At 39.7% G+C, this 27,361-nt stretch overlaps 2 protein-coding genes across 3 annotated transcripts; one reads left to right on the top strand and one right to left on the bottom strand.

The window, feature by feature from the left end:
- Positions 1–19,618, top strand: LOC148868570 (protein FLX-like 1). 2 transcript variants are annotated; one of them, XM_088969325.1, is made up of 4 exons: positions 1–888; positions 1,770–1,939; positions 2,054–2,136; positions 14,322–14,757. In XM_088969325.1, the coding sequence occupies exons 1-4, from the start codon at positions 299–301 to the stop codon at positions 14,412–14,414; spliced, it is 936 nt and encodes a 311-aa protein (XP_088825451.1). In that variant the 5' UTR covers positions 1–298; the 3' UTR covers positions 14,415–14,757. The 2 variants fall into 2 exon arrangements, with proteins under 2 accessions (XP_088825451.1, XP_088825450.1); XM_088969324.1 differs by lacking the exon at positions 14,322–14,757 and adding an exon at positions 19,504–19,618 and having other exon boundaries at positions 76–888.
- LOC148868569 (O-Glycosyl hydrolases family 17 protein) lies at positions 19,579–27,200 on the bottom strand. The gene is made up of 2 exons (XM_088969323.1): positions 26,608–27,200; positions 19,579–20,614 (listed from the first exon to the last, which is right to left on the bottom strand). The coding sequence occupies exons 1-2, from the start codon at positions 26,946–26,948 to the stop codon at positions 19,594–19,596; spliced, it is 1,362 nt and encodes a 453-aa protein (XP_088825449.1). The 5' UTR covers positions 26,949–27,200; the 3' UTR covers positions 19,579–19,593.
- Positions 27,201–27,361: the final 161 nt, after the last annotated feature.

Below are 27,361 nucleotides of genomic sequence, written 5' to 3'. Positions count from 1 at the left end.
GGGGGGAGGGGTGGTTTTGGAATAAAAATCTCCATTCAATTTTGTCGTTTAATGTATAAAGAAGAGATGCGCGCATTGCATAGCAATTCGCAATTTAGCATCCTCATTCCCAATCCCTTGATTCCCTTCCCCCGTTCTGGGTCCCGGTTGGTAATATGAAATGAACCAGAAGCTACGAGTCCCGATAGCTTCCTCTTTCTGATTGGTGACAGGCTGCCGCTTAAAGGACACGAGTGACGCAGAAGAAACTAGGGACTAAGGGAGTGAGGGAGGGACTAAAGGAACGAAGCCGTCGGACATGGCCGGAAGAAATCGGCTCCCGCCAAATGCCCTAAAATTTCGAGAAGCGCCGCTCGCGATGGGGGGCCACCTCCCTCCCCATCCTGCCCTAATCGAAGATCCTCTCTTGCCTTTACCCATCCACCGCGTCCCTTTGCCATTACCTGGCGCTGCTGCTCGCCCCCACCCTGTCATCATCGAAGAGCGCCTTGTCGCTCAGCACCGGGAGATCCAATCCCTTCTCCTTGACAATCAACGGCTTGCAGCTACTCACGTGGCCCTCAAGCAGGAGCTTGCCGTCGCTCAGCAAGATCTCCGCCACTTATCGGCTGCTGCGGCCGATGTTAAGGCCGAGAGAGACGCTCAGGTCAGAGAAGTCTACGAGCGGTCGTTGAAGATGGAGGCCGAGGTCCGGTCGATCGACACTCTGAATGCCGAGTTGGCTCAGGTCAGGGCTGATGTACAGAAGTTGACTGTGGCCAGGCAGGATCTCACTGCCCAGTTGCAGGCCCTCAACAGCGACCTTACACGGTCCCGGGCCGAGTTGCAGCAAGTTCCGGCTGTCCAGGCCGAGATAGAAACCATGCACCAGGAGCTCCAAAGAGGAAGGTTTGCCGCATCTTATTTTATTTTTCAATTGTTCTCTTCACGCCATAGAAAATGGGTAGTTCTGTACTCTCTGGTATTTGATGTCATTCCCATTATCTCATGATATTAATACGATCAAGCAAGACTGGTAGCTAATGCAAATTCCTGTTTGCCATTGATGATTCACTAGTTGGTTTAGTCATAGGATGAAAACCAGCACCACAGCTTATCTGGGAAAGAAATGTATTGAAGAAAACATGTAGACGGTGCCAAGTATTCATCCAAGCAACGAGTCTTTCTTTTTTATCGTTACCAACTAGATGATTTATGCAATTAGTGGCCAAATCTTTGGTCTTTGGAATTTTCCCTAGAACATTGGGTCTTTGGAAGGTTTATTCTTATTCCGTATAGTGCTATGCTTGGACTTTGAAATCCATGTTTGTTATCCTTTTTATCCAACTATTTAAAACCATGGAGGTCGCAATTATAATTCCTCCGAACAACTAGCCCTTATAATTTTCCGCCTCCACATCTGTGCACCTTCCCATCCAAAATAAATATCTTCCAACTGACAGTTTGATTAGTCTGGGATAATAGTTTTGTTGATTTGAAATTCTTTATAATAAAAATTGGTATATGGTCTCACGTGCTTTACACTTTGTTTTTCTTTCTCATTAAAGAGACATTGGAATACTTGCTTGATTGCAGCAGGCGATAATTTGATCCTTTCCCTGAGTGTTTACCATCTAGCTATCCCATATTTTATTGCATTGTCAGAAAATGTGAGATATTTTGCTTCTGATATGCATGTTCAATTTGTTTAGCTTAGGTATTTTTGTTGTTGTTGATTATGTTGGTTTCTTTTGGTCAATGTTACACTTTAATTACTCTATTTTGACTAGGGCTGCTGTTGAATATGAGAAAAAGGCGCATGCTGATAACCTTGAACACAGTCAAGCAATGGAGAAAAATATGATTTCCATGGCTCGTGAGGTTGAAAAGTTGCGGGCTGAGCTCGCTAATGCAGAGAAGAGAGCACGAGCAGCTGCTGCAGCAGCAGCAGCTAACCCAGGTATTAACTTCTTATTGTTCTCTAGAAAATTCCAACTGTCTGCTACCTTCAAACATGTGCAGATCATGACCACTTGAATGCTTCTCAATCTTAATATATGTTTTTCCTCTCTAGTTTCTGGATATGCTGGAAGTTATGGAAACCCTGAGATGGGATATGGAGGAAATTATTATTCTGATCCTTATGCCATGCATCAGGTATTTATTTAACTATCCAAGTTTTTTCTTCTAGATCTATTTTCTTCTGATGTAATCATTATACAAGTCTTTATTATACATGTTATGGGAATGCCAGAATGTAGATCTCTTTGGCAGAAGACTCTTTCTGTGCCTTGAAACTGTTAAGGAAACTAAACTTGGTATGCTGATAACCTAGCAAATAAATTGTACCATGGAGGTAGTGCCTTTTTTATGCATTATATAATTATACTGGTTAGATGACTCTCTAAATGTTATATCAAGGAATGGTGAAACAGGTTTCATGTGGCCAACTGCAGATGGTTAGGAGTTGGGACAAGGCTTAGATGATGATGATATCTAGGAAAATTTTGAATGATTGTCATTAGTTCTCTTTCATGCTTCAATGTGGCAAACAAGTTTTTGGCCTGCTAATTAGAAGAAATATACTTGAAGCTGCAAACCCATATTGGAAAATTTTGAATGATTGTCATTAGTTCTCCACGTTCAATCTGATTATTAATTGGATGCAACTTCTAACATCCAAATCCAGGGTAATCGGATTAGGAGTTGGAATTATTAATTGGAATAGTTGATTCCACTTTTTTTCTAGAAGTGCTAACTTCTTCAGACATGTGGCTACCTATAAAAAAAACCACTTCAAAAGATGTGGGAGCTATATTAATGTGTTCAATTCAATTTTCTAATTCAAATAAAAGACTCATTATGATAAAAATTTTCAATGGTTTGGGTCCCTTTCTTTTAGATAAAATAGGTTCTCAATTACAAATTAAACCCATTTTATTTATTTTTAACAAGGAACTCAAATTAAATATACCATATAAATAGTAAATCTCAAACACAAAATGATATATAGGTGTAGTTGCCCTTGTACTCAGTATGGGGTCATTCTTTAGTTTTTATTCATTGGGGAGTGGGAGAGTTTGTTTCTGGATTTGATTCAAGAAACATTGGCATTGACCATTTCCAACTACAAATCACTGCTGTTGAGAAGATTTTCCAAGGTTGAAGGGACAATACCATTTAGATTTGAAAATATGTGGATTGGGCACCCTCTATTTCTAGAATTTGTTGAAAGTAAATGGAAGAGGTATAAAATACAAAGAAAAGCTGGTTTTAAAATGATGAGAAGCTGCAGCTCTTGAAATTTGAAAAAAAGGAGGATCTCGACATTTGAAGTTATACAACTTTTGGTGGTTCAGAATCAAGAAAAAAGGAGTTCATAGAGAAATTGGCAAGATTGGATAGGTTGGAGGATGAGAATAACTTGACAAGGGAGGGGAGAGTTGAAAAAGAAGCATTTGTTGAGAAGCAGCCCAAGATGCTATTTTCCCCATAGATTCTTCACCACTGTTTCCTCTGTTTCTTAAGGCTGCATTTGGAATCGGAGTAAAAAAAAGGGAGAAATGAAGGAAAGCTTTGTGGAGGCAGGTTGGTGGAGAAGAAATCTGAAAGTTGAAGCTAAGGATGCCCTGTTTTAGGAAGAGAAAGGTAGAGGAAAGCCGAGTCTGAAGATAAGGGAAGCAAGGAGGGCTTTTGTTCTGTTGACTGGGATGGAAGTAGTGGAATGGCTGCCGAAGTTTGTGGAAGGGGCAAGATGCAAGATTGAAAGGTAAGCAAAACAACAGGCAAGAGATTGCAGCTGAAGAAGGTAAGAAATATATAGTTGAAAGCAGAAAGAATGCAAAGGGTTGCTACATATCTCTGGCTGAGTTTTTTGGTGGAGGAAAGAAACAACTGGTTTGTTTCCCAGCAGTAAGACAGAGTCAAGGTTGGAGGGAAGTGAGTAGTGTGCTTGAGGAAGTTTTGCTCCATGGAGTAAGAGTAACAAAGGGGAGTCCAGGGAGGGAAGAGGGGGTGTATCAGAGGTCCAGTATGTCTGGAAACAAGGAGCAAGAGCCAGTGATTGTAGCAAAAGCCAATGGACATTGCAGGTTGATGGAGCATTCAAAGAAGGAAAAATGGATTAGTAAGTTCATAATAGAGGTAGGGTTGCAATCTGTTGACTGGAGGATTGTTGCAGATTACTTGATCTGAATCTGAAGCTGGAGAGTGAGTTTATTGCAACTCCCATTGATAAATGTAAAGCTCTAGTTGATTTTGGGGAGAACAGAGTAGACTTCTTAGCAGTTAATTTTCAGACTGATCTAGGAACTATTACAATCTTCAGATGGAATCCCCTCTCTAATGCCAAAAAACTTCTCTATTGAAGATGGGGTTCTGGTACGAATAATCGGATTGCCTTTCTATCTTTGGAAGCAAGAAGTAGCAGATGTCATTGCACTGATGTGTGGAGGGAGACTGAATGGTCCTTACTGGGGAGACTTCCATTCTGCGGCTATTCTCCTGAGCGGAGTGAGGCCTGGAGATATACCAAGGAAGGTGGAAATAAGAGTGGAGGGTGTTTTCGTTTCAATCTGGCTGGCTTCCTCCATTGAAGCAGGCTTGTGGAAGGAAGCTAGAATGGAGGGAGGTGAGGAGTTTGAGGAAAAGCTGTACGTGGAAGAAGCATATTGGAGGGTTCGAAAAAGACTGGAAGTTATACTAAAATGGGCCAACAGCTTTTGGGGAGCCAAAAAGACTTGGGGCATATGGAAAGTCAGAGGCTTAAAACACAAGAAACCCCTCTGACGCATAGCATAACCTTTGCATAGGTGGTTGGCAACACTGCCACCACAAACTTTAATGTTGAAGAGGGTAGTAAAGAGGTGACAAGTGTTAGAAAGCAAGTTGAAGTAAGAAACAAGGTGGTTGAATCGGAAGTTGAGGTGGGTCGAGTTGGTGGGTTAAGTAGTATTGTGGGGGTCGGTTAAGAGCACTGAAACCATGGACCCTATTATTTTTCCTAGGCCAAGGGTGAGAGGAAATCTTAATTCTCTTGGACCCAATTTTAAGCCCATAGCTATTAAGGATAAGGTTAAGTCACGTGCTCACTTAAAACAACATATGAATGGAGTTGGAGGGGTTCAGTCACATGCTCACTTAAAACAACACGTGACTGAAGTTGGGGGACTCAGTCACATACTCACTTAAACCTTCACTTGACTGAAATTGGGGGGGATCAGTTGATAGACAATTCTAATTGTCTATCTTCTTCCTCCTCGAGTTTAGAAAGCAGGGCAAAGTGTGCATGCTAGTAGCTCTTTTTAGTGGATCCTGATGAAGGGTGATTTGGCACGACCTAATAAGTAAAGGTCACGTGGACGTGATTTGCTCGAAGGATGACAACTCAACAAAAGGAACCTAGTCAGCAGAATTTAGAGCTTGGGTGTTCGGTCATCTCGGCATAAAGGCACCTCGGCATAAAGTCACCTCGATACCTAATCCAGTTAGGGGCCCAAGAACCGAAGTAACACATAATCGACTCCAAAAGCTTCACAACATACTCCAAACCTCACGGGATCACACCGCATAAACGGTTGGCATTATCCTCTCCTTGCCTGGATCGAGCGGAAATAATAGACTTCATTAACTAACACGCTACTCCCTGACTAAAGCGGAAACGGATCTCATCCACTCAGGCCAAAGACCCCGGAACTGTTTTCATGAGGTCCACAGCAGCTCAACTATATAAGGGCATTAACCCCTCCGGGTCCCAAGTACGCGCGATTATTTGCTCACTAGTACACTTATCATTCAACTTTCAGCTCGCAATACTAACTTAAGCATCAGAGCGACCTAGCTGGGTTAGCTACCCCGGGTTCTCTGAGCTTCATTGTTTTGTAGACCAGACCAGCTTGCCGCGCAGCCAAGTTCTAGATCATCCTCCAGCTAGGAGCATCCAGATTGCGCACCATTAGATCCCAACTAAGAGTTTGGATTGGTTATCGCCTGAGAGGTGGAATCCTAGATGTGTCAAGCGCATTGGTTTAGAAAAGATAGATTCTGCAGTTTGGCTTGAAGATGAAAACTTTTAAGCAACAAAGATGATGACTATGAGTCAGATGGAGCCTCGAGTTTGGGTAGCCCCGGCTTGCAAGCTAAACAAAATCTGATTGAAACAGGGAGCCTAAATACAGAGGTGTTGTACGTAGAAGAAGAAGGGACTACTACAGATTTTCTCAAGGAAGAACAAAGGGTAGGAGGTGCTGTGTTTGTTGGACAGATTCCACTATCCCATAATGAGGGAGCCACCGAAAAGTCTCAGGGCATACAGGACTTAAATATAAGAAAACAATTCTCTCTTGTGAGCATGGATAAGGGTGAACTAGGAAGGGGAGTACTGGGATTGGATTTTCAAGAGGGTAGGCTAGATAGTGGTGCTTGCTCTACCATGTCTATTCCACAGAAGTCTCCCTGTAAGGAAACGACACCAGTTTCAGTTGGATTTGGCAAACAGTCTAGTCCTAGCGTTCCTTGTGCTATCCCTATCCAACCAGGTACGAATGTCAATTTGTTTTTGATTGCTAACCAGTGTATTATGCCTGAAATAGAGGAACCAACATCCCACCCAGAAGGTAGAACAAGGGTACGATTGGAGGTGGAAGGTGGAAGAGTTGAGGAAGGGTGCCTTGAAGGGAAGAGTGGGGAGGTAGATAAAATTTGGGGACTGATTTGTACAGAGTTTGAGAGTCTCAAACAAAAGGAAGGATATGTGGACGGGTTCAGTGAAATGGTGATGGATAGGGGAAAGGAAGGGGTTGATTATGATAAAGGAGGACTTCGGACTTCAGTTTTGGAAGCTATTGGTGAGGGAGGTCAGGCCGAGGAGAGGGTTGAAAGGAAAGGACAGGTGCAAACTTATAATAAAAAGAGTGAGGCAAAAAGGAAAAAGGAAAAGAAGAAATGTTCTGAAGTGGAAAGATTAATTGGTGACATCAAAGGTAATATAGAGTTTAGTGGTAGAGGTGATAGGAGAAAGGGTATGAAGTAAGGATTTATGCCTATGAGAATAGTTAGCTGGAATGTTAGGGGATTAGGGAGTGCAAGGAAAAGGAGGGTGATAAAGGATTTAGTTAGAAAGGAAAGGCCTGACATTGTTATGTTACAAGAAACAAAGTTGTTGGAGTTGGATAGAAGATGGGTGAGGAGTGTGTGGAGGTCAAGAGGAGTAAGGTGGACCTCAACGCCTTGTGCGCGTGCGTGCCTTTTTAAGAAAGGCACAAAATTACAAAAAAAAGCTAAAAATAAAAAAGTTAGAAAATACAAAAGAAAAGCAAAAAAAATTAAAAAAATGCAAAAAATATTAAACATAATGTTAATAAAAAACATAAACTTAAATTTTAAAATAAATGTTTTAAAAAACCTATCATCTAAAATTAAAATACGTAAACATAACATGTAAAGCGCATTCAAATGAAAATTTAAAAATAAAAGCAAACATATAAAGCATTTTCAAGCATGTAAAACCCACAATCTCTTTTTCTCCTTAATTGCATTGCTTCAAGTGGCTAATGTGATGCAAAACATATTGCATTCTTGATTCTCTGATTCGCCTTTGTAGCACACCCCTCGAGGCAAGCTTGAACAAGTCTATGTTAGGGTTTGAAATTCTTATTTCTCACATAAAAAATAATGATTTTATAACTTTCATTGCCTTTTGAAAGGGGTGCGCCTAGGACATGGGTGAGGCACATACCCCAAAATGTGCCTCGCTTGTGCTACTAGGCGCGCCTTCTAAATCATTGGGAGGGATTGTCACATTATGGAAGGAGGATGTAGTAGAAGCTGTGGAGGAGTTAATTGGGAGGTTCTCGGTTTCCATCAAATTCAAGAATGTAGGGGATGACTTCACTTGGGTGTTAACCAATATCTATGGTCCTAATAACTATAGAGAAAGGAATGACATGTGGAGGAGTTGTATGCAATTCAGGGTCTATGGGAAGGTCCATGGTGTTTGGGAGGGGACTTCAATGTAATATGTTTTTTTGAAGAAACTAATAACTCTCAACAAACCATCACTACTAGCATGAGAAAGTTTAATAGCTTTATTGCTGATTGTGAGTTAAAGGAGATTCTGTTGTTACAAGCTAGATTTACTCGGTCTAACCTATAGGAAACTCCCTTGTGGTTGAAGTTGGCCAGGTTTATTTATAATGTTGATTGGGAGAACTATTGGGAAAACTTGGTCTCTAGAGCTTTGCCTAGGGTAACCTCGAATCACTGTCCTAGAATAGGTGTGGAAGATTTTACAGATGGACCTAGGCCGTTTAGGTTTGAGAACATGTGGCTAACCCACTCGGACTTTGTGAATAAAGTTAAATTATGGTGGAATGAGGAATTGATGGGGATAAAATGGAAAGGGGTAAGATTTCATAAGAAACTGCAAAGGCTGAGATCCAAAATAAAACAATGGAATAGGGATCACTTTGGAAGAGTTGAAGAGCAAAAAGTGAATCTAATCTCTAGGATAGAAGAGCTGGATGAAAGAGAAGCTCAAGCTAGATTGGAGGAGGGTGACAGAGACATGAGGAAACAATTGAAGAAGGATTTAGAAGAGGTCTTATTGAGAGAAGAAATAAGTTGGAGGCAAAAATCGAGGCATAGGTAGATCAAGGAAGGTGATGGAAATACAAAATTTTTTCATGATGTGGCAAATGGAAGGAGGAGAAAGTACTTTGTGTCTAAGCTAGAGGTATGGGGGGTGGGAGGTTTTCACTAATCAGGATGATATTGCTAGGAAGTTTGTGGATCACTTTAAATCGATTTATAGAAGACCCTTCCAGGCGCAGATGGTTTTACAATGGCCTTTTACCAAGATTGTTGGGATGTGATAAAAAATGATCTTTGTGAGGTTTTTAATGAGTTTGCAGATAAGCATATAGTCAATCGAGGCACTAGTGCTACTTTCTTGGCTCTAATTCCAAAGAAATCTGATGCCATCCATCATTCCATCCTAAAGACTTCAGGCCAATTAGTTTGGTGACTAGTATCTATAAAATCTTGGCAAAAATGCTGTCTTTGAGGATTAAAGAAATCCTTCCCTCCATTATTAGTCAGACCCAAGGGGCATTCATCCCAGGACGACAAATAATTGATCAGATCCTAGTTGCCAACGAATGTGTGGCGGAGATGAAGAGGTCTAAGCAAACAGGCTTTGTATGTAAACTCGATCTTGAGAAAGCCTATGGTTTGGTGGATTGGCAGTTCCTAGAGGTTTTGAGGAAGTGTGGGTTCGGGGAAAGATGGTGTGGTTGGATGTTTGGTTGTGTCAGCTCTTGTCACTACTCCATCTTAGTAAGTGGGGTGGTAAGGGATTTTTTTTCTAGCTAGTAGTGGTATTAGACAAGGGGATCCACTTTCACCTTTCCTCTTTACCTTGGTAGCTGATGTGTTCAGTTGAATTATCACAAGGGCTGATAGGGAAGATGTGATAAAGGGATGGGGAATAGGCACAAACCAAATTCCATTAACTCATTTGCAGTTTGCGGATGACTTGATCTTATGTGGTGGTGGTGGTTTTAGTGAGAAGGTGGTAAACTTGAAAGAATTGATTAAAGCCTTTGAAGGAATGTCCAATTTGAAAATCAATTTAGAAAAGAGTTGCATTGCTGGAGTCAATCTGGACTTTGAGGAGGTTGAGGCTATTGCAGATTGTCTTCAGTGCTCCATTTCTACTTGGCCTTTGTCCTATTTAGGGCTGTCGTTAGGGGCAAACCCTAGGGAGAGTAGGTTCCGGTATCCCAGTTATAGAGAAGTTTGAAAAGAGATTAGCTGTGTGGAAGAAAAATTACATCTCTTCGGGTGGGAGGATCACTTTGATAAGAGCTACCCTTGCGAACCTACCTACTTACTAGTTACTACCTCTCTGTCTTTAGGATACCATCTAGGGAAGTGAAGAAATTGGAAAAATTAAAGAGAGATTTTATTTGGGAGCTAGGAGTAGGTAAAAAATACCACTTAATCAATTGGGAGGTTGTGGGTAGAAGCAAAGAGGAAGGAGGATTAAGGCTTATGAATGTGCTTAAGAAGAATTCAGCTTTGTTAGGGAAGTGGTTGTGGAGGTGGCCTATGGAGTGAGATAGGTTGTGACATGAAGTGGTGAAGAGTATTCATGGATGCCCAGAGAGTGGATGGGATGCTACCCTTTTTATGCATTTCTCCAAACTGGTGCTCTCTTTGTAGATCTCATGGTGAGGATTGTTATCACTTATTTTTATCTTGTAGTGTCACTGCAAAGCTTTGGGTTTGGTTTCTATCATTGTTTGGGTGTAGATGGGATATGCCAACAGAAGTAAGTACAATCTATAACCGTTCTATGCTCTATTGACCCCATAAAAGAGGAAGGAAAATGTGGAGGTGTGCATGAGCAGCCTTGTTATGGACAGTTTGGGAAGAAAGGAATGCCAGGATCTTCTAGGAAAAAGGGAGAAGCAGTCATACCTTGAAGGACTGCATTTTTGGAGGGATTGTTTGATCACCCTGGATTTGTTTGATCACTTCTCCTTCATTGACTGTTGGAGGGATTGGTTATTAGTAGCAAGTTGTTCCTCCTCAAAGATAAAGGTAATCACAAATTGGGTCCCCCCTCCTCATGGTTCTTTGAAGCTGAATTTTGATGGAAGTAGTCGGGGCAACCCGGGTCCCTCTGGTTTGGGAGGTGTACTAAGGAATGAGGCTGGAGAGGTTGTCTTATTATACTCTGGCCCTTTAGGTGTTGGTAACTCTATTCGGGCAGAGCTGTTAGCTGCAATACAAGGAATAATTCTTGCAAAAGAAATGGGTGTGGAGCAGCTTCTGGTTGAAGGGGACTCTAAGACAGTGGTGAATTGGTTAAATAATCCGGAGAATGCATTTTTTTTTTTATCAATAACACTAGCTTCATTAAATTAAGAGAAAAGAGGGAGTGTGTATACAAGAGGGGAGATAAATTATCTTAGCTCCCCAAATACAAAATACAGAGAGAAAAAATTAAAAACTAGCCCAAAATACAGACTCCCTATTCACTCCTTGCTTGGCCAACCATCCGCAAATGAGTTGGCACTCCTCTTCACCCAGTTGTATTGGATCTCAATGTCCCTACACATCCATAAGAACTGGTTCTTTTCATTGTTAAAGTTCCACAAACCACTGTCCTCTTTCTTCAACCAGTTAACCACCACTTTCGAATCACCTTCCAAGATCAATTGGTTGACATTTAATTCCTTTGCTCTTCGAATTCCTTCAAGCGCTGCAAGGATCTTAGCCCTAAGAGAGTCACCTTCTCCAATAGGGCCAAGAAATAGAGCAATAACAACCCCTTCCTCATTTCTGAAAACTCCTCCAATCCCCGAGGGTCTTGGATTCCTTGCACTGCTGCCATCAAAGTTCAACTTAATGAAACCCGAGGGGGGAGGGGACCAAGGGGGACAAAGAGTCCTCTTGCATCTAGCATTGGAAGCAATCTCTTTCCAGTTTCTTAGCAAGTCATCCACAGGATTAGGTCTAACAATTCTTCCAGGGTTCTTTCCTTGTCTAAAAAAATACGTGAATTTCTTTCTTCCCACAATGACCAGCACACTACTGCCCTAATACTCCTCCATATAGTCTTCCATCGCTTCTTAGGCCATCTGAAAAAAGGAGAGAACAACCTTTGGACACTCTCTGGAGGAAACCAAGAACACCCAATGTGGGAGAAAAACCACTCCCAAACAGTTTTAGCAACCTTACAAGAGACCATGAGGTGGTAGCTAGGTTCCCCATCGACTTTACAAAGAGTACATCTATTAGGAAGTAGGCAATAGTTGGGTCTCTTTCTTTGAAGTAAGTCAAATGTGTTAATTCTTTCGAAGAAAATTTCCCAACAAAAAAAGCCAACCCAAGTAGGACTAGGCCTGCTCCAAATTTCTTTAGCTAGAAAGGACAACCCAAAGGGGACAGGAAGCTGAGTTAAGGTTTCAAAAAACAAGGCACAAGAAAAAGTACAAAAGCTAGGAGTCCAAAATCTGGTGTCTTAGCAAGATTTAGGAAAACATTCTCAAGGGAAGCAAGCAAAGATACCAAGCTATCCAAGTCTGTATCCCTAATTGCCCTACGTAGGCCTAGGTTCCACCTAAAGCCAGAAGCGGAGTCTGAAGGAACCAAGAAAGAAGAGATAGGCTCATTTTTTAAATCTGATAGAGCATACAAGGAAGGAAATTGGTCATTCAGAGGAGAATCCTTAACCCAAAGTTGCTCCCAGAATTTTATTCGGTTACCAGAGTTTAGACCATACCTTATCCAAGGGGAGAAGACGGGAAGTAGATTGTGAATGGATTTTTCTAAGGAGCAGCAGCTGTAGCCCTTGCCATGATTCCAAGATCCCAACCATTGTCTTTCATCCCATGTATGCTAGCCACAATATCAGTCCACAATTTATCCCCTTCCACTGAAAACCTCCACAACCATTTCCCTAGCAGAGCCACATTACTTTTCTTGAAGTTACCTATCCCAAGACCTCCTAGTTTTTACACCTAGTAACCACCTCCCAACTCACCTAGTAACCACCTAGTAACCCAGAGAATGCATTTGCTGATGCCTTGGCAAAACTAGGGACAAATAGGGAAACATTGTTTTGGGTGCAACTGTAATTTGTGTCTTTTGTAACAGTCATGCACTTTTTGATGTAATTTTTGTATTTTCTGTATGGAAGGCCGCACTTCGCGCCTAAGGGGATTTTCATGTAACCGATCTTTGAATTAATGGAATATGACTCTTTACTTATAAAAAAAAGAAGGGTTAAGAATGGAAATGGAGAGACTAATACATTTTGAGGAGGAATTGTGGAGGAAAAAAACTAGGGTGTTATGGCTTAGGTCGTGTGATAAGAACACATCCTTTTTCTAAGCATTTACTAGAGGAGAAGAAAATATAACAGCATAATAAGATTGGAAGAAGGGGACAGAATTTTGGAGGATCAAAAGGAAATAGAGGAATTGATTTGGGAATTCAAATTTTATACAAGATTGGATAGAGTTTGAAGATGAAGTGTGAGAGGTTGTGAAAGCTATGAATAGGGATAAGGTGCCAGGCCCGAATGGCTTCAATTTATCCTTTTACCCAGGATCCAAAAAATACGATTGGATTGATAGAACAACTTTTGCTGATATTGGATTGATAGAAGTGGGCTGAACTGGCAGGGGAACAGCATGGACAAGGTGTCTTTACCCTAAAAGGTGAAGTGCCCCACAAGGGCTTGGAACCCATTTTGAGATGTTCAGGTGGTATTTCAGAAACGAGTTTAAAATTTTAAAAGATTTTCAAAAGACATGCTGGTGGTTATGCAGTGGGTTCCTAGATCAGCAAACTGCATTGCTGATCATTTAGCTAAGCAAGGGGTTGATAGAGGGAATTGCTTTTGAGCTTCTTTGTGAGATTAGAAAAATTTTCTGATATTGTTCTAATTCTAAGATGTTCTGGGGTAGCCGAGGCTACTAAAGATGTTGTAAAATTTTCTTCTAATTAATAAAGCTATGTTTTCTGTTGCTGATCAAAAAATATTTCTCAACTAATATATCTGTTAGTTGACAGTTACAGAATTCTGGGGAGGTTTCCGTGTATCATGGTCGTTTTAACCATGAATTAATAAAAAAATTAAAAAAAAGTTTGTTTTAACCATGATGTGTCAGTTTTGAAATATCCAACATAAAATGGAATTCACAAGGTTTTCCCGAACCTATGGTCTCGAGAAAGGTCAGTTCTGGGTTATTATCACTCCAAAGATTTGCTTGACACAGGGAATGACCTAAAGCCCCTCTTTTTTTTCCTGATCAGCAAAGGAACTTTATTAAATTACAAATGGGGTAAAATACAACAGGTTGGAACACCAACCACCCAATTGTACAAGGGCTAGAGACCTAAAGCCCCTCTTGAGTGAGGAATATGGGAACTCAGACCAAAACCTCCACCGTTCTTCAAATACGAAGTCATTTCTAAACAATCAATGGTTTAGGTTTCATTTGTTTACTCCAATTGAACCTGGACTAAAGAAGAGCACTTTGAGCAGATTGGTATGCCAGGTCAAGAAGGCCTACCCTTGTAATTTGTAATGTAAAAAGCACTTAAGGAGTTTCAAGCTAAGGTTGCAGAGAGTAAATGAAGTATTAGTAATATATTTGTTAGACAAATATTCCATTTAGGTTACAAGGTTCATAAATACTACTTTTCTCAGAGCAAGATATATAAATAAAAGCTTTACCATGCTCCATGTTGGAGATGTTTCAGTTCAACTTCTAGAAAGGATGGATATCCTTGATATATATCTTAATGTTACATATTATGCCTTTCAGGTTCAAGGTGGAGCTGATGCTGGTTCTCAATATGGATCTGGAGCAATTTCACACGGTCCATATGACATGCAACGAGCTCACATACATAGATGAGCTGGTTATTCGTGTTACCACCTAATTTCAAAGTTTTTTCTTTGTTTTTTTGGTTTTGGGGCACTTAGGATCTCTTGTAGCTCCACCAGGTCTTTAAGTTCTATCGGAGGCATTTTATTATTAGCAACAGTCTTCATGGGTGTTCTGATGTCCAAAGTTTTGTTTCCATTTTTGGATGGATGGATATTTGATGATCAGCCACCTATATATGAATTACAACAACCTGATGATGGCCTTCGCTTTTGGTTTTCAGTTTATGATTTTGTGCTTCTATTCCAGTACTCTTTGTATTAATATGTACATTACTTATGTTCATGTGAAATGTGACTGTGATTGGTTTAAAGATTAATTCTCTTTTATAGAGTTAAGTTTTCTTTATCAATTGCAATAAAGCTTACTAATGCAAAAATTTTACAATATTAACTTGCTTTATATTTACTCTTAGAATTTACCTAATTAACACTTAACACATTTATTCAGCTAATAGTTCTCCAAGATGAAACCTATTCATTTTCCTTGTGATTGTCCTTCAACTTTTATCTTAGGTAAGGTTTTCAACCTTGTTTCTGTCTAAGCGTAGGTTCATGTAAAAGTGGAATTAGTTTGATACTCACAGAAATATAATAAATTTGTAGAAACTATGAAAATATCAGAAATTTATGATAAACATTTAGAAAAGATAGAATAAATCTTAAATTGCATGGCGCAATGGTGTAACATTACCAATAAAACATGGTGAAGTCTTAGGTTGACATGTGTGAGAGCATGGGGCTTGAGTTTGAGAGGTCACTTTGTGCATAAAGTGCCAAATCTTAGATCCCTATCCTGTCCACCCTCCCAAAACCCCAAATAGCTAGGGGCAATATTGGGTTATGGATCTTTTAGAATAAATATTAATAGACACTTAGATTCATCTTAGAACCAAGACCATCGTATTTTTTCTTTTGATCAGCAACAAAAACATTTACTAATCATGAATTAAAAAATGCAATTCCAAAAAAAATGGTGAATAAAATAATTAACCTGAGAGGAGATGAGGGGCAAATAACTGATCAAATCTGATTGTCAAATGGAAGCATCAAGGAGCTGAGGAGATCGAGAAAGAAGGGGTGGGTTTGCAGACTTGATTTGGAAAAAGCATATGATTTAGTAGATTGGTCCTTTCTAGAAGAGGTGCTTCATCGGTGTGGTTTTGGAGACAAATGGAGAAAGTGGATTAGTGGGTGTCTAAGTCCTGTCATTACTCCATCTTGGTGAATGGGAGTGCCAAGGACTTCTTCCCAGCTAAGAGAGGGCTCAGGCAAGGGGACCTAAGACCCTTTATCTTCATTACTCTGATGATCATAGTGGTCATAGTGATATTCTTAATAGACTGATATTGAGGATAGATAGATTAGGGCTAGTGGAGGGTGGAGGAACTTGGAACCAGGGGGAATATAAGAAGGCTCATTTTGATTAACTGGAGAATGTTTTGTATGGACAAAGATGGTTGAGGATTGAGTTTGGGTAGAGTGACACTGAGAAACACTTCCTTGTTAGGCAAATGGTCGTGGTGGTTTCACATCAACTCGGACAAATTATGGCATGAGGTCATTAAGAACATCCATGACTTGAGTCTAATGGTTGGGATGCAGGCGTAAGCTTGAAAGCTTTTTTTTCATCTTGTGGAAAGCTATGGCTTCTATTTATCCCTTGTTCCTATCTTTTATTAGATATGATATAGCCTCTGGGACCAAAACAAAATTTTGGAAGGACTTGTGGTGGGGGAATTGCCACTCAAGGATCAATTTCCCACTATTTTTTCTCTTATAATACAGATTGTTTGGTGTCTAACTGTGATATAATCTCTAACAATGGTTTGAATTGGGATTTGGGTCTACAAGGGATTAGGGATTATGAAACTTTAGATATTGTAGCTCTTCTTGATCTTTTGAATGGTGTTTTTATTGAACCCAATTAATTAATCTGGTTCCAGAAGTTGGATCCCATCTACCTCTAGTTCATTTTTTGGAAGAGACCCTTAGCCTCATTTCTTTCTCTGTGAAAGCCATTTGGAGGGGTCCAGTTCCACCCATAAAACTAAGACGTATGGGAACCTACAAAGGTGAAAACCTTTTTGGTTTCTATCACCTCACATTTGCTTTTTCTGCTAAGCAAGTGGTGAGAACTGAGAGCACATTCCACTTACTAATTTCCTGTAAATTTGCATCTTTATTTGGAGTTTTTTCCTCTTTGTTTGGTGGCAGGTAGAATCCTCTTGTTTTTCAAAAAATCCTTCTTTTCACTTCCTTAAAAAAAGGGAAAAGTCTTTTGGAGATACACAAGAGCTGATATTCTTTGGTGTATTTGGGAAGAAAGCAACACTAGATTATTTAATGACATAAAGGCTAACAAAGGAGATGATAGAGAACATAACAGTCAAACCGATTCATTGGATCAAGTCTCTAGATTTATCCTCGCCTTGTACAGTAGATGACATTTTGAGAAATTGGAAACAGACGGTAGATTCCTCAGTTAAAGTTTTGATCAAGGCTGTTTAGACCCCTCCTAATCTCATAAATATAAACATTGATGGCTGCAGCATTGGGAGACCAGGTCAGTCAGAGATTGGTGGTGTCTTCACCAACGAATAAGGAAATATTTTGGCATTTATATTCAGGGCCTATATGGAGAGGAAAGTCTGCCAAGGCAGAAGTTTGGGAAGCTCTCCAAGGACTTAGATGGACCAAATTATTGAACTTGAGTAATGCTGTTGAAGGTGACTCACGTGTGGTAACTGGGTGGCTTAGGGGTAAACAAGGATGGGCTATGGAAATACAGACATATTGTAAGAGAATTGCAGAAACTAATTCAAGGGTTGGGAGCAACTATAAATTTGAGCAGATGGTTTAGTATTTGTAGTACGGCTTGGGTGATCAAAAGGGACATTATTGCAATCTCAATGTATTGGGTGGTTAGCCGAGGCTAACAACATCCTGCGTTTCTATGTATCACTTTTCTTCTTTATTCAGTAATTTTTGTTATCCATAGAGAAAAATAAAGTGAACTAATGTGGCAAACACTCATCATATTGCTAGCAACTACTGTCCAACACTGAATAATGTTTTTGACCTTTTAATTACACGCCCCCCCTCCCCCTGGAAACCATCCCCATTGAAATTGATTCTGTTCACTCGTCTTGCCAAAACAATAATTTTGAATGGGTGACATGAAATATAGAATGTGGTGCACATCATTGTGCATGCTTGATATTCTAAAGATCCAGTATACTCAAATTAATAGATTGTAACCATGATCATAAAGTTTATCTTCTGTTACAAAATGTTGGCGTCAATTTCATGATGGGGTACATTTTAGCTTGGCTGAACTCTAGTTGTTAAATCAACACCTTCTCAAAGGGAGTCATCAAGGATAATTGAAACAAGTTGTGATGATTGAACTAAGTAAACTGGCTTACAAGCTATAAAAAAAAAAGAGTAAACTGGCTTAAAGACCTGCAGACAATAAGATTGTGATAGGCTGATACACCATTGTAATTTACAAGGAGAGCAATGAACCACAAACAATGATCTTTTGACACCTGTTAATATGGACGAATTTGTTTGCCAGTACCTGGAATGGACAATGTGGTTTGGAGGTTGTAGAGGCAAATTCTAATGAGGAACTTTGTGAAATAGGACAGCAAGTCATGATTTTCTTTTCATGAGTAAACAATTCATTTCATTGCACAAAAAAAGATCACCCAAAGTTCCCCACAAAAGAGCTTCAGGCGATAAGGGTACAACAACTGATTCAAAACAAAGCAATACAAAAAGACCCAAACTACAAAAGACAGCATTACGGTTTGACTCTCGGGCATGGACATCCCCACACCAGGTGATCCCTTACTGCCCCTACTCTACCTAATGGTTCTGCTACAAAATTTGCACATCTAGAGCTGTTCATCCTGTTGCCTAGGAAATGAGCTTGTCTAAACATGACCTTAAACTCCAAAATGCCTTGCTGTTTCTGCAACCGAAATATCACTACTGTCTTGCAGTTACCCTCCGCCTCCACATCCTTCATCCCATGCATACTCATTAACTTCAATCTTTGAATCATGGACATCATTTCTGCCCTTAGGGAGTTCCCTTGTCCTATAGGGCCAGAAAAGTTAAGTACTATGGTGCTGTTATGATATCTCTGAAGTCTGAACTCTAATTACTCCTCCCACTCCAAAGTCCAGAGATCCCCGGATTTCCCAAGCTGCAACTGTCAAAATTGAACTTTAGTTTTCCCGTGACTGGGGCAGCTAACCATCCTGTGTTGCTTCACAGCTTGGTAGCCAGCTATTGTATTTCATCTCCTTAGCTTGGTATCCAGCTAACCATCATTGAGGGTGATCCCCTTGAAATCTTCGATTGTCATAGCCCAATGGGCAACCCTACACATGGTAAAGTCAATAATTCTCCAGATTCTTCACAACTAAAACTCTGTCTTCAAATATTTTTGCATTTCTTTCATCCTGTACACCCCATAGCACTTCTGAGTTCTGGCCGGCCGAAGGCATCTCCATAAAATTGTCTTTTGAGTTTTACAAGCCATCAAGTCTGGAAAAGCCCCACCACTTGGATGGAGCATACCACCTGCAACCAGCATTTGAGAAAAAGTAATTCCATAGCTGATAAGCAAATACAGTGACCAATGTGCCGCAGCATCTTGGTAAGTTGGTATTGGCCCAAAATTATCCTCAATGCAGTGATACACTAACACAAATGGCCATCATGAAAGAAACTTTGTCAAATTCAGCATCTTACTCATCAACCCAGAGTATAATAGTCTTTTTGCTTTGTGGCTGGCAGTTAAGGCACTACCTGACTGGTGAAACATGGATAATATACCATTAATAATTGCGGAACTTCAGTTCACCATTAATTGGAAGAAAATGGTTAGGTTTGGTGTTTTAAAAATTTTTAGGGATTTTTATTGATTCTCCATCTAATTAATTTTTATAGATTTATACGGTTGGAAACATGGAGAACTATCAAAATACAATAGAAATAGCATATGCACAAATACTCATTCAGATTTTTGTCCTTTTGTGATTCAGAGATTCGTGGCAGGCGCGAATTATCATGGTTGCATTGGTCATCTTCCTTTTTTCCGAGTTTGTCTCCTAATTTGCAAAAGATTGCCTTGTCTACTCAACTACCATTAAGATGGTGCAACTGCCCACAGAAGGATCAACGGTTGTGATCAAGCCCAGGCCACCAAAATCACAGCTATCTGCACTTTGGTCTTGTTGCTGGTAGTAGCTGTTAAATGCATAGGATATATTGCCAGGCCAGCTGATATTGAAGCAGGAACCTCCTGGAGATAATGCAGTGCAATCAGCAACAGCACACGCCTGTAGAGAACTGGCAGTGACATTTGACATGTCTTTGTTGTTGTTCACCACACACCATCTGGAGGGAAGGTATTCTACACCCTGTGCATTCACAAGGTTCCTTGAGCCTTGACCTAAATCAATGTGGTACTTTGCCTGGCCGTCGAAAGTGAAGACACCCCAGTGTCTCTCAAAATTTCCAGCGGTTACGCTCCTTTGATCTTCATCTAAAAGGCTGAAGATATAAGTCTCCATGGGAGGTTTCAGGGGTCTAAGTGGGGTTCCCACTTTGCCGTGAAGATGGTCCAGTAGACCTTTCATAAAGGTCTCTGCAATGGAGGAGGAAGCATTTATTGCTCCATCTGTTGGCCATCCAATCTGCCCAACGACAATATCCATGTTCGAAAATCCAGCCTGGGATAATGCTGTGACCAGAATATCAAAGCTTACATCAAAACTGTTCTTGTACTCTTTATGGTTGTCTTTACGAGCTTGCGCACCTTCTTCAAAAAGAGCAAAATCAAGTGATATATTCTTATTTTGGTGAAGGCTCACAAATGGAGAAATGTTGACAAAGAAAGGGGAGCGATTCTTGCTAAGAAATGTAAGGAGCTGAGTCATGGTTTTGTTGAGATCTGGCCTGAAATGCCCTTTTGACGGCAGACCAGATTCTGACAGGTAGGCATCAGAATTGCATGGAACCACAACTTTCACCTTGTTTTCTAACTTTGCTCCAATCAGAGCTATTTGAATGTTGGTCATCGCACCGATGACAAAAGGCTGGAATTGTCCTCCATAGCTTTGCAGAAATGGCTCATCTCCAACAGCAATGTACCTGGAGACAAATCAGTTACCAATTCATACAGAAGAAAAACAAATCAATTTATAAGCAAAACGTAATTCCTTCTACCTATCCATGTATGCAACAACCAATTATTTAATCTGCCCCACCTAATTTATATTGTATGTCAAATAAATCAAATATCAATCTATTGCAATCCTTAAGTAGATTAGAGAAGCATTAAAAGTTTAAAACCCTTGAAAGTATACCGTGGTGTTTAAAAGGCACACCTAGGTCTAGGTGGATAGACAGGGTGCATTTTAAGGCATGTGTGCAAACCTTTCAAAAGGCATGTGCCTGCTGGTACACTCTGCACCTCAGCCCAAGCAACACTTTTCTTTTAAAATGCCTTCTTTTGTTATTTATTGTAGATTCTTATGTGTTTCACACCTTTGTGATGCTTTATCAATTTCTAAATTTCCATCATTGCTGTTTGTACACTAATAATGGTCTATTAACTTTTAAAATAGATAAAAACAAAGACATTTCAAATACCTGAAGCCCTAGTTATTGCAAATAGGACCTCAAAAAGAAAAATTTCCATTAAAGAAGCAACAATAGTACAATTAATATCTGATTCCTGATCCTAAAATGAAATGAACTGCAACTAAAATTACAAAAGCAACCACTTTACATATAAGGCCATTAGGCCTATTACCCAATGTTGGTTCCAGCTATATGGGGTCTTGGGAGGGGTAGGCTGGATTCAGTCCTAACATTTGGCATTTTTTTGGGCACAAAGTGGCTGCTCTCAGACTTTAACTTGCTTTTTTATGCTTGCCGGCCCGAGATTTTACCATTACACCAAGCAGATGGTCCCTTTAACACCACACTAGCAATTTAAGTAATGCAACTAACTGATAAATAATTAACAGATTAAAAGTCTCGCATGCTCAAATTGCCAAATGCTTAAAGCACTTGGGTATGATCCATATATGTTTGCTTCTGCTTCCACTTCCACATTTTCACTTTGAATATGGAGAAGGAACAAGTTATGTGCCTGTTCTATAGTCAAATTTATAGTATGACCAAATCCAAAAATATTCCACAGATCGCAGAAATGGGAAAGCAGCAATGTGCATGCACAACACACATAACATAAATGTGTGTGTGTGTCCGTAAAAATGGGATGTAGAGATTGCAAGCAACATGGATGGGACTAATAAGATAAGCTTAACCATCTTGAAACCAAGAGCTCACCGTGAATGGAAATATGTAATCAACAGCTCGAGCATGCCCTATTGTCTTATTGAAATTAACTGCATCAAAGGAAAATATCTCAGGTGCTAAGATGGTTATATTTCAGTTTGATTACATCCAAAACCATGCCCATCGAAAAGTTTTTGGGAACCAGCCAAGAGACCTTAACCAATAATGAGAGCACCAAATATAATCTAGAGTTCTTGGAACTAATAATTTCTCTCCCTCTGCAAGCTCCAATTTTTGTGAACAATGTTAGATGCCTTCTAGCACACCTGTCAAAGCCACAACCACCCATACAACCAATACTGAACCTTCAAGAATGTTTTATGTTTACTCTCAATGGTTCAAGGAAAGAGCAATGCAGAAAAGGAATTAGGTCGCTGCTTATCCACCTAAGAAGACATCCCAGATGACAAAACTGATCCTAACCTTAGGCATGAGTGTCATCATCTTCTAGAGAAATAACAGGAATGTTATTTACTAGTTTATGCAGGACAGAAAACAGCCCATACTCAAACTCAAGGGCCATATGGTAAGCAAAACCCAACCCAGAATCAAAGATGATCCCAGGTCTATCATTTTACCTGTGACCTCAGTTGTCTACAGCAAAACTTCTAAGATGCTTACTTGGTTAACTAATCAAAACATCTTAAGGTATGGAATTCAAATGTAAAATAAAGGTCATTCTAACATATAAAAAAACAAAACCCATTTGTCTACGATAGAAATATCATGTTTTGGGTTACTTGAGATTGTAAGTTAAGGGTAAATGGTTCTGGTTTATTGTAATAGAAGATATTTAGATGTCATCTTGGCTTTAGGAACTTCACCTGAAGAATGTACTAGGTCTATTAATGTGTTTTGGAACACCTTTCATAACTTAGATATAAAGACAAATAATAATTCAGAATAAGGATTTTGTATTTGGATTTTTGTTACTATGGTGTCTCCATACAACATAGAACCTCAACCTTTTCTGATACATCATGCTGGTGCAACTCCATCAAGGATTTGATTAAAGAAAATGTGAAACCCGATTCCAATTCTATAAGAAAGGTTTAATTCCTTTAACCTATCTGGTTCCAGTTATTATTCTTGCCATCTTTTTAACTATTCTATGCTTCTTCATTCATTTCTGATATCCGATCTTGAGTTTCCAAAGCCATAAGCCCACAACTGCTTTTGATTTCACTACTTGTTTCTTTACACACCCCTAATTCTTTCTTTAAACTCCTAGACTGGAGAAACCCTATAAACTTTGGTTTGTCTTATATTACTCTGCCACTTACATAAATCTAGTGAATTTGCATGAGGAAGAATCATCATCTTTGCAAGGTAAAGCTAGTTCCTATTTTTTTCTTGTTAAGTATAATGGTGTACCCATTTAAGAAGCAAAAAGGAGAAATTCACCGTATAAAATGTATTGGCTGGTTTACTAGTATGAGTGATCATCTGCATTATATAGTAAAAGTGGGATCATGGATTTTTATTTTTATTTTTGGAAACGGGTAAGGGTTATATTCATTACTAGAAGAGAAATAAAATTATTACAAGATAAAGCTCCTGTACACAAGAGTCCGTAACCTGATGCCATTGACTGCTAAAGCAAAATACCAAATAAATAATGTCCTTCATGCGCTTTTTCCCAAATATTCCATCTCTAATTCCAAAGAGACCAACATAAGTTGATAAAAAAAGACCAACATAAGGCAGCAAAAAGGTCAAAAGGGTTTTACCCCCTATAGGAAAAACATTAATAGGCAGTCTAGGCAGTGCTGTAATCAGCTTAGATAAACCATATCGAGTGCCCCAGTTAACACCAGAACATTCTAAAATGTAAAACTACATCCTATGAGAAAAAATGCAATGATCTTTTGGGGAAATGGGGGTTTAGCTATTTTTGCAAAAAGTACATGTTTGAGACAAGTATCCTTCTCAATTTAAACTGTATACTGGGAGATTCATATTCAAGTATGTCATCCACCAAAAAGAAAGGCCTCAGTTTGGATGCATATACCCCAAATAAATGGTACAGGGGAAGGAGCTCCTTTCCCCGCCCAATAGGAAATAAACAAAGGATCTTACAGAAAAATACCTACAGGGTCATCCTCCAAAACTCATCTGTCCTCCCTTACATAGTGAAGCTAGTTTAGACTTGTATGGTTCTTCGTCTTCCACCTGGAGAAGCCTTCTTTTGTTCCCACCTCCTCTATGGCCACATTTTTTTAAGGGGTCCTCTAGTTTTCTATTTTCTTCTAGTATTGTCCTTGCCATTGGAATCCATTGATATAACAACCTCCATGCATCAAGAATGCCACATTCCTTTACCCTGTGTTTGGTTTGAAGGAAAAAGTAGGGAAAGGAAGGGAAAAGTGGGGAAACCTATATCAACTTTGTATAGGTTTCCCTACCTTTCCCTTCCTTTCCCTACCTTTTCCTTCAAACCAAACATAGTAATAGAGATTGGACATATGGAATGGAGTGAAATAGTGGATTATATGTCACAGTTTTCCAGGAAGAACCTAACTTTCTTGAAAGCCAAAAGAAAAAGGAATTTGAGTTACTGAGGTGTGATGACTGATTTAATGATAAGACCGGGTTACTATTGCTAGTCTCACCCTTTTAAACCACAGAATTTCCATATTTGGCTACTCATAGTGAGCAATCCATTAAACAGAAGATAATTCAATGCTCCTTGGTAAATTCCAAGGCCTGAGGTGTAGGGAAAGCATTCAGGACTAGAATGGAGAGGTATTTATGTTCTACTAGGGATCAGTTGGATCAGATAATTCCACAAAGGCAGAGTCTTGCTTATTAGATGCTGAGAGTATCCTTTTCTATGGGTACCAATGGCCTGTTGATGAAAGAGATCCAGAGATCATAATAAATAGAGTACGCCAAGAGTTCTTGGAGGTTACACCATCTAATTAGGGGTGCCAGTGCTCTGATCTCTATTCTTGGAGGTTACACCATCCTTCCTTGACTTGCCAATCATCTGTCTCAACATCTCCATTCATGTCTGTTCTTAGATTGTACCATTTTAATGTTTTTCAGGTTCACAATATTTTTTATCCATAAAAGATGACTCGAATATGGCCATTTTGTGAAATTACTGGTACATGTACATGCCAATGACACATCTCTACTTCATTAAGCATTTTAGTGTAACTAAGACTACTCAATCTTTTTGCTTTTTATGAATGCTGAGTTGTTGCCTGCAGTTCTTGTCATGTTTCTATTTATGTATGACCCATTGCACCATCATGCCTTCTACGGCACTAAGACATGCTAACAGTTGGTACTGCTTCAATTCAAATTATAGTTATTTCCATGGGTTCAACTTTGCCCCAGAAAGTTCAGCCCTTGAGACATAGCTTCCCCAGAAATATAGTTGCCAGCTCATCTTAGCAAAACCTCCTCACCCAAGGAGCCAATGTTGCACGATCCAAACTTAACTATTTATCTATCAGTTCATTAGATGCTTTGATCATCACTACCATTTTAGGAATTAGAGGTTGGTCCCTGCCAGAGCAATATCCATCTCTAGAAACTTCTTAAAATCCCTAAACCATGTAATAGATATAACTCCACATAAACAACCAATAAACAAAGTTCCTCTTCTTTACTCTCTAGCAGTGATATCCTCTGATGAATTCTATGGCATAAACAATTTTTTATCAGTAACAACAAGATTTATATTAAGGGTTTAAAATATAAGTACATGAGGTACAAACATGTTCTGACGCCATTTTGTTTTCTGTAAAACCACAGCTTCCAAGGCCAAGTAATTGGTAGGTTTTTGAAACTAACTGGAATGAAATCAATTGCATTTTAATTTTCCTTGGCGTTTCAGCACATCCATCATCTAAAAGGAATACCTTCTCAATGGTTTAAATTCCTAAAATGCCATCATTTCTATTTCTATTTTCATATTTATGACGAATCCATATGAAATGAAGGATATTCAAATGTTAAGGAAAAATGGATGAGTAATCCATATCAAACGCATTCCCAATGACCTGTTACTAGAGAATATCAGCAGGATCTATCTTAATAATCTAGGATAGGAGTGTTCAAGAGAAAGAGGCAGGTTGGAACACATGATGCTTAGTAATGGTCTAATGGACAGAGTCTAATCATGCAAAGATTTCTTGATTGTTTTGCTGAAATCAAGACAGTGGGCCAAAAGGCCCTTTAAGTGACGGTCCATTCCGAGTCAAAGTGGAATTTCCATGGCATGTAACTGATGGATTTAATGCCATGAACTAATTCACAACAAAAGAGTAAGCCCGAGATCCTCCGATATAAAAAGTGAATTAGAAAGATCCTATCATTAGAGCCTAGGCCATAAATAATAGCATATGAAAATGAAGGCGAACCTATTCCCAGTTCTTAACGAACTAAAGATCAAAGAAAAGGCATAAAGTTCTTCTGATAAAGAAATACATTGTCTCAGTACAGTGTAAAACCAATTCTAGTCTGCAGCTGATAAAACCCATCAAGAAAAAATATATATATACAACCCAAACATCAGAAGATAAAATAACATCAAATAACTAGAACTTAGAAAGTTAACGCAAGAGCCACTATAAAATGAACAACCAATAAAATAACCCACATAAAAAAACCATCTATTCAGAAAGCACACTTTCACCCTAAAGAAGTAAAATGACCCAGAACTCAAACATCTAAGAGTAAAGAGAGATAAGAACAGAACAGGCGGGTGAACAAAATCATAACCCCCTAAAACAAACGAAGGAAAGAATAATAAAAGAAATCCTTACTCGATTTGAACCCCTGCGCCACCATTAGAAAAATACCGTGTGAGATTATCATGCACCCAGCTCTCTGCAGCTTTCTTAGATGAACTCAAGCTCTTGAGCATGGAATTAGGAATGCCGGCAATGACATTGATTCCTGAGCCCGAGAGAGACTCGAGAACAAGAGGATCGGCATCGAAGAGCTTTATTTTACTGATATTGTTCGATTTCAACAACTCCACCACCTTGGGAGGTGGTAGAGGGTGCGAAGCAGAAGTGCCCCAGTTCACTCCTATGCCTTGTACCCCCAACTCCGAGCTCGAAACGGCAAATAGCACCAAAACGAGAAAAAGCCTCGGCGCCATCTGTGAGCTTTTCCTTGCTCTTCTTTGTTCATGCAAGCTATCAGACAGGTGGAGAGTGATAGTAATAAACAAATCGAAAGAAGGCAAAATAAAACAGAGGGAAAGAGAGGGAGAAAGAGAGGGAGAAAGAGAGGGACATTGTGGGACGCCCTGTTGTGAGGCGCAGGTGTGAATTCGCAGTTCAGTGAGTCAAAGCTCCCTCCAGTCGCCTTTTATTCAGCGGCTCATACCTTCGTATGATGATCATGGGCCATTGACCCCGGCCTGGGCGAGGTTTTTATACTGTTATAACAGCATTTCGAGTAGATGTCAGGTGTAGGCACGGCCCAAATTTTCGTGCCGCCCGCACTGTCCCCGTGCAGGATGGGGGTGGGGCTAGGCCACGGGCCGAGTTGGATTAGCCGGTATTATTT

This window comes from Nelumbo lutea, chromosome 2, assembly GCF_056320005.1.
Source record: "Nelumbo lutea isolate HS-2025 chromosome 2, American lotus-T2T, whole genome shotgun sequence".
NCBI lineage: Eukaryota > Viridiplantae > Streptophyta > Magnoliopsida > Proteales > Nelumbonaceae > Nelumbo > Nelumbo lutea.
Note: the sequence above shows the minus strand (reverse complement) of the source record. Positions and strands in the feature narration are given on the sequence as shown.